Source organism: Indicator indicator, chromosome 29 (genome assembly GCF_027791375.1).
Source record: "Indicator indicator isolate 239-I01 chromosome 29, UM_Iind_1.1, whole genome shotgun sequence".
NCBI lineage: Eukaryota > Metazoa > Chordata > Aves > Piciformes > Indicatoridae > Indicator > Indicator indicator.
Genome location: NC_072038.1, coordinates 10,865,840 through 10,873,958, shown reverse-complemented (window position 1 = coordinate 10,873,958; position 8,119 = coordinate 10,865,840). Strand labels below are relative to the sequence as shown.

The window sequence follows — 8,119 nt, the reverse complement described above, 5'->3', positions numbered from 1 at the left end:
GAAACAGGTGCCTGGCTTGGGAAGGCAACAACTGCCTCTTGGTGTCCCTCACCTTCTCAACTGCCCTTAAACAACAGGTCTGGGGCTCTGGAACTGAAGGGCCAGGCTTGGAAGGAAGTATTTTCTCCTGCAACAAAGCTGAGTGACTTTAAAAATGATCTTGTTACATTTTTCAAGAAAATATTTAATTAAGACAAAAGTGTAAACCTTTTAAAACCATTGCTGCTGTGACAGTGCAAACAGCATACAATTTATTGCTCAACTTCTGCATGGGTACATACATTAAGTACTTAAAAACCATTTTATACAGATCTTTTTTTGTTGGGTTTTTTTCCTTTTCTTTGTTAAAGCTCATGTAACAGCTGGGTGGAAATACAATGATACCAATGCTAAAACCACTCCGTAATAAATACAATGGAAATGATTAACTAAAGAACTGTCAGTTTGTGGAGGAGTAATTACACTTGTATAAACTAATTACAACTACAGACAAAGCTCTGAGGAGGTGGTAGAGCCAGAAACCTACTACATAGTGTGAAGTACCACAACGGGCACCTGTTACCTGCATGGTGCTGTTTAAAATCTGAAGCCATCGGAGCATGCTCCATGAAGCTGTATGATGCATACTTGGGCTATAGAAGCAAAGCTTTTTACTTCCATCAATGCAGCCACTTTAAACGCACCAGAAGTTCGGTACAGATGTAGTGTTGTAGGAGAGGAATTTAAGAAGGGTTTGTGTGCTCTGGACTCTTTAGTACAACACCAAAAAAAAAAAATTTGGTACAAATAAAATCAGTTTAGGGAAACTGAAACTATGTGCAAAGAAAAAAATATAGAATACATACTGTACAAAGCACCATTACAAAACTCTTTACACCGAGAAATTAAATCCTCTGCAACTCAACTGTGTATATTTGAAATCTACAACAGTCACTGTTCAGCATTAAACATTCATCATGAAGAGCAACAGCATAAAACCATGATGTGACATCTCTCTAAAACAACTAAAGACTGGATCAAAGTAAAAACCCAGTAAGAGGGACACATTGAAATAAATATTCACATTAATCATGGGGTGAAAGTCCAAGGTTAAAATGCAAGATTAGGCTTAGCACCTTGTTTGGAGGGGAAAGTAGCTGATGTGATCTTGAAACAAAATTTTACAAAGGAATCAACCCTTGAACAGCTTCAGATAAACATCTGACAAGGTGAGGAGGTGCTTTAGTTAAAGCTCTCAGTCATTATGAAGGTAGAAAGGCACTCAAAATCCTTGGTATTTTCATCCTCACCTTAGCTATGGGAAGTCAAATGCAGATTTGTCTGGTTTTGCCTATATGAAATTTCTATTTATCTGTGGCTTTAAAAAAAAACTTTATGCCATACCAAAATGTTTGGTGGAAGAAACAGGTGTACTGCTAAGGCTTCTGGGAAAAGGAATGGTACTTTGCAGCTTATCTAAAGTCTCTGTTCTGCAGAGCTCATCTCCTCCGTCTCCAGAAAAGCTTTTATGGCATAAGGGTGGCTATAACTATATGTTCAATATATTTACCAGCCTTAGGAGACTGGCAGGGAAGTTACTGGGAGGTGGGTACAGACAACATGGTCAGGAGATACTACAGAGAGAGTGCTGAGGTGAGCTGGCTGGTGCAAAGGGAACAGCACCATGCCTTCCTCCTTCCATCACCTGACAAGGCCCTGACTTACCCAAAAGCTGGACCAAACTGGATTTTACATTTCTCATGACCATGAAGTCTGCAGCCATAGCCTGAACAGGAGGGAAAACCAACACTGTAGTATCTATCCTGTGAAGAGTGGTCAGAAGAATCTCTCTCTGTGAAGTGCCTCACACCATACCTCAAAACTTGCAGTGTGGGGAGCAGAGGTCTTTGGCTGTGTCTGAAGCAGTGGTCCCAACTACAGGCAGCAGTACCGAGTAAGAAACACCTACTTTGCTCTGCCAGATGCAGTAGTAGCTTCTCTAGCACCAGGATCACCGGAAAACTGTGAATGAGGGACCCCAGCAGCAGGCACAAAGGTACCAGCTGCTGACATAAGTGCAATAGTCCCCTGAAGACAAAAGGGGCTGATGAATTATTGCAAGCCTGGCTGGCAACAAGTCTGGCTTCTGGGCTTTCTGGTTAACCTCCCTCAGCAGCCTCACCTCAGCAGCCTCACCTCTGCAGCCAGCCCAGCCTGGGAAGCAAGGCTCTTAGAACAAACCTTCCAGCAACAGCTGTACAAAACAAAGAAGCAGATGAACGTGGAATTGGCTCACCAGATTCTTACCACAATTCCCCAGAAGCAGTCCCTTGCCCACTATTCTATACACAACACCCAGTGGTAGTTTACTCACTGTAGCAGTCAGATTTGGTAGAACAAAATTTAAGTCGAGCTCCGCAGAACAGACAGAATTAGCTACTTCACTGTGACTTACACTGCACACATGGAACAGCTGTTCACATCCCGTTCTGTGAGCATTTTCAATGCCCTTGACTTTATTCTTGCTGGCAATGTAAAAATAGTGCAGTTTTGGTGATTAATTGTAACCTAAGTTAAAAAAAACAAAACACTGACTAAAAAAAAAAAAAAAGAAGGCTACTTATTGCAAATATTGTCACTGCTGAGAGGAGAATGCCACCATCTCCTAAGCAGACTGATTGATGTGCACACCATGAGCAGATCACACAGAGATCCTCACTGAGAATTTCCAAGGCTCACTTAAGAGTTCAGTTCCCTCTACCGGTAGTGCATTTTATTTCCCCTTGAAGAGATCAACCCATGTAATAATTCATATATATACTTACTTCCATCCCTACAATCAATAAATTATGTGCTTCTAAACCCTCATTTGCAAAGCACATGACACAAAGTTCAGCTCACACACCCATTTCTCCTTAGTTGTAACTTAAAACCCACATCATGAGCAGCTAGACAAAAAAAGATTACAACTGTGTTTTACCTGACAAACCTTTAGCACAGATGAATACAGAAGGTGATCTGACTGCATTCAAACAAGCTTTGGTTGACTGGATAAGGATGGGTTCTGAACACAACTGCTGACAGGCTTCTGCTGTCAAGCATCACCTCATTAGCTTTAAGAGAGCTGAAAAATGCAGTGTTTAAAGTCAAAAGCAACAACAACAACAATAAAATACTCTTGACAAGTTAGAAAATTGCTGTTTAAAGAAAAACAAACAAACAAACAAACAAACCCCAAACCCTAAAACCAAACAAAAAATCCAAACACCTACTGATCATTAGAAAAAGGTCTGTCCCACTGTTAAACACAAGGACTGCTCCAAACACAGCATTGCCACTCACGCTAGAAATTATGTTGAAGGAATCTGACAAGTGATATAAATAGGACCCCAAAATATCAATATTGGTAAAATTCATGCTTGGAAAAAAAAAAAAGAAAAGGAAAAAAAAAAAAAAGAAAAAAAAGCAGCCCCCTGTGTGAAAGTTGAATTTCCGTTGCGGAGCATAAAGGTTTCCTATAAGAAAACGCAGTTAAGATGAAAGTGATTAAAAAGGTTAATGACTTTTTCAGCCAATTTTATGCAAAGTTAGAATATTCAAAAATACTTTTTCTTTTTTTTTTTTTCCCCCCCCCTTTCTCTTTCTCTTTTTTTCCTCCAAAAATAGCAGGTCTAGATGCTGGTCAGTATCATACATTGAAAAGAGGCTGAAACGTGAGTTGTACCGAAGTTGTGTCTGGTATCTGCTGAAGTTGTGTCTTGGTATCTGAGAATAGAAACCAGGTAGGCAAATAGCAATAGATAAAACCTTGTATAAAAATAGTAGTAGTAGTAGTCTTTAAGTAGAGAATACTGCTTAACTGTTGAAATGTAGGAAAAGTCAGCATTCTATATGTTCAAGATATTAGTTTTTAATAGCAGCTGAATGATCCCATGGCAGGAACCACAGAACCAATTTTCTTGAAATTAAAAAAAAAAAAATTAATAATAATAATAAAAAATTCCAAAGTTGTCCTTTCCTTCCCAGTGTCCTAGTGTAGAAAAGGGAAAGTTTCCTGTATTTCAAGCATCTCTTGAGTCTTGGCTGAGGGCAGGGCTTTCTGGCTGACAGGAGTATAAATAGAGTCTGGGTTGAGGCGGTGGAGGTCATTCCACAGCAAAGCCACACGTCTCCTCGATGGCAGTTAGCAGCTTCTCGTACAGCTTCTCGTAGCTCTCGTAGGGGGGAATGTCGATGCGGTTAAAGCTGCAGAGAGAAGAGAAGCTTCAGCTGCCCACAACCTCCAGCATCAGAGACTCACAGAATGGTTTAGGTTGAAAGGAACTTGAAGATCATCCAATTTCAACCCCCTGCCATGGGCAGGGACACCTCCCACCAGCTCAGGTTGCTCAAGGCCTCATCCAACCTGGCCTTGAACACCTCCAGGGAGGAGGCATCCACGACCTCCCTGGGCAACCTGTGCCAGTGTCTCCCCACCCCCACTGTAAAGAATTTCTTCCTAATCTCAAATCTAAATCTGCCCTCCTCAAGCTTCAATCCATTCCCTCTCATCCTACCACTCTAAGCCCTTGTAAAAAATCCCTTCCTGACTTTCTTGTAGTCCCTTTCAGGTACTGGGAGGCCTCTCTAAAGTCTCCCCAGAGCCTTCCCTTTCTCATCACATAGCACAGGTCTGTCACAAGTCAGTTAATACACCAAAGCAACAAGTCAAGAACTTGACAGAAATAACGCCAATCTCCAGTTTTCACACCTCTACTGCATTTATTATGGCAGAAGAGGAGGCAGAAGAAAGAAAGACAGCTCAAAATAGAGAAACAGCAAATTTGCTTTATTAATACATTACAGCAGAGAGCTGAAGAAGTCTTACCAGGTATGGGCTTTCGGCAAGTTATTAGTGCTGGCATCAATCTGGTGTATTGTAAATAGTCGTGGACCTGCAGCACCTGAAAATCCAGAAGAAATCTCTACTACTACTGTATTGTATAATATGAAATGTCTGTTGCACTGCAGCAACAGAAAAAATAACTAAAACCACCAAAAAAAGGTGAAAGAAGCTGTGAACAAAGCTGAACTAAACACAGGCAGGAAAAACTCAAACCAAATGGAGGATACCTGAGATCCCGCCCCTCCACCCATGCCTCATAGCCACGCAGTTACTCAAGACACTGCAAGATGAAGAACGAAGCAATGATAAGGAGGAACCAAACACCTGTTTTACACAGCACACTACAGAGTTGTCAGTTTTGAGTTTAAGTTCTCTTACCCTTCCTAGGGGACAAAACTGAGGCAGCTGTGGCTGTCCCCATTCTACAAGAGGTCTTGAGCCAAGTCCATTCAGATTTGATAGGGGTCACAATGACAGATTCTTAGTTTTATTAATTTATCTGACTGTACAGAGATCCCTTTAATCTCTGCTAAAAAAAGGTCTGCAGCACAGCAGTCTCAGACTTGATGTACATGGAAGATGTCACAAAGGAGAGGTTACAAGTGCTCTAACCTCAGTAAAATGAATTCTTGCCTGTGTAGAGACAGACAGTAAAGAACATAATGCACAGAGGCAGACTCTGCTCTCTTTAAGAAGAGAAGAAAAAGAAACTTTGAAGAACCATATTTCTAGAGCAACTGGCTTTGGTGGCTGTTACCCCAGAATTTGTGTTCTGATGGAATCTTCCACCTGTTAAAACAGTTTATGGTGAATGTTTTCCCTGGGCAGTTTTCTCTCATCTTTGTGAGAGGGTGACATAGGGTCACTGCTGTGTTAACAAAGCAGCAGGGGTTACAGCCAGAGCTGACACCACAGAGACCCAGAGCTTCAAGTGAAGTTCAGAAGACAGATCAGTAACCGAGGTGACTGTTTCTGATGCCTGGGTGCCTGTGATGACATCACTTAGAATCAAAGCAGCGTTAGGAAGTGCCTTTGCTGTCAGAGCCACAAGAACACTGCACGCTGGTGTTTCCTGGTCCCAGAGCTTGTAAAAGAAAGAAATTAAAACACAGGCTTCCAGGGAAGGAAACAGAAAAACACCAAACCAAACCAAACCAAACCCAAACCCAAACCCAAACCAAAACAAAAAACACAAACAAAAAAAAACCCCATACAAACTGCTAAGGAGAACCCCACAAAGATCTCTGGCAATAAGTTCTGGTCATCTGAGAAGGTGTGTGACTGAAACAAAGGATCCACTTACAACCGAACAACAAGGAAACAAACACCCAAACCCCACTGCTTGTGATTGTTATTCATCACACCCTTAACAAGGGCTCTTAGAAAGTCACCCCGCAGCCTGTTTCTCAGCTAATGTTTCTGTGATGTGTCCCATTGCTTCCTCCAAGCATAGGCATTTGCAGTTCCTGTTACCTTGTAAGGCCTTGAATCCCTGCAGAGGCACCCTGGAGGAGCCTGTTACAAACTGGAGCAGCCGAGCTCTCCTCTCCTCATCGAAAAGTTCCACAGCCTTCCAGAACCATTTCACGATGTTGCTGTCTGGGGTACAGTGTTTTAACCTAGTATTTGCCTTCCAGTCATTAACATCAATTTTTCCCAGTCCACAAATGATGAGCTGTAAATTTGAAACAGAATGGAAGATTTCATCACTGATCAATACAAACAAAAATGGGTTTGGAGCTATCCAAGTGAGAAGTGACTCTGATAGATTTTATATTAAAGGCAAATGATGACATCACTAGACCCAAGCAATACAGAAATAGAAGGCTGTATTTGTGGGTTTGGTTTATTTTAAATCTTACCTTTGTACACAAACAGTTAAATGACAGAAGCACAGAGTCCACCCATGTGTGAAAGTGCACCCCTACTTGACATCTGAATTCAGGGTTTCTTTCTGGAGTGTAGCTGAGAGTGTAGCTTGGCTGGTCCAACTCTCTATCTCCCAAAGTAATCTTGTTCTTGTCATACCAGATGTAACACAAACTAGACCTCTTTCCTGACAAGCTCTCAGTGCTTCTAAACCAAAGCCCCACAATGGATCAGTTTAAGATTCACAGGGATAGACTGAGGACATTGGACCTTCCCATTTCTTATTCTGCATTTGCAAAACCGTCCTGGGTTAACAGCAGGGGTGGCTCACTGCTGTCGAATGAAATTATTCAGGTTACAAAGAAGAGCAACTCCTGACATTCTAGTACAGAGAGAAGTGTAATTTACCTTGTGGCCATTCTATACAGCAAACCCCTCAGCTCCACAGCTAACAGACTGTGTAGTAGAATTCAGTTTTAAACCAAGCTTGGGATCCATGGAATTTGCTTTGAGAGGATATTGCTTGGATCCTGATCTTGACACTTCATAGCACGTTTGTCTGTGACAGCACCAGACAGCACCTTCCCTTCTGCTGGATTTACATGGCAAATTTGGTCTGGCATAAATCAGCTCTACAAAACCACACAGCTGCATGACAGCAAAGCTAGTGCAATGCACTGGAAGGGCTAGGAGCAAGTGGTGGGAGTGGAAGGCAGTGACAGACTATTTTCCTGGCAGCACTGAATTTAATGTCATGAAACCACAGCATGAGAAACATTCGTTCCCCACTACCTCTGCTGGAGCAGTGCTCCGGAACAGCCTGAGTCTCTGCAGACACTGCTCAGGCAGGCTTGGATGGGTTGTCAGGTAAGGATAAGGTCTCCTCTTCCACCATCCTCTAGCAACCATGAAACGCCACCTTGAAAAACCCTCTTGGAGTTCTCAGTGGAAGATGCCCACAGTCTCTGTAGCTGTGACCTGCCAGTCCCTTGTGCTAACTGCATTTGCAGCACATCTGCACAGCCCCCCAGGGCTCTGCGACACAGCTTCCCCACCTGAATCAATCTCAGAAGAGCACCTCAGACTTTTATTGTTACAGTTGAGGAGGTAACCTGACCTCACTGGACTGACCTCTAACTCCTTCTCATCAAATGTCTTCAGCAGATGTTGTGGGATTACTTCATTAAATCCCTTCTGGAGAGCCAGAAACTGTGCTTCGATTCCTCGTAAAAACCGCCAGTTGACGTAAAGCCTGCAAGAAGTGCAGATGGGGCTGCTAAAAGAGGAGTTCAAATGCAACAAACCTGCAACTGAACCAGCCCCAACATAGCCCTGCTGACAGCACCATTCAGAAAACAAAAACCTAACACTGGCAAGTACTTCAGA

The 8,119-nt window shown here is 42.4% G+C and overlaps 1 protein-coding gene across 1 annotated transcript in view; it reads right to left on the bottom strand.

The window, feature by feature from the left end:
- Positions 1 to 4,124: 4,124 nt before the first annotated feature.
- Positions 4,125 to 8,119, bottom strand: part of SMURF2 (SMAD specific E3 ubiquitin protein ligase 2) — a 48,215-nt gene continuing 44,220 nt past the window's right edge. The window contains exons 17-20 of the mRNA XM_054393767.1: positions 7,865 to 7,985; positions 6,338 to 6,539; positions 4,847 to 4,922; positions 4,125 to 4,224 (exon numbers count right to left, since the gene is read on the bottom strand). Coding sequence (XP_054249742.1) covers positions 4,125 to 4,224; positions 4,847 to 4,922; positions 6,338 to 6,539; positions 7,865 to 7,985 — 499 coding nt within the window. The remainder of the gene's footprint in view (positions 4,225 to 4,846; positions 4,923 to 6,337; positions 6,540 to 7,864; positions 7,986 to 8,119) is intronic.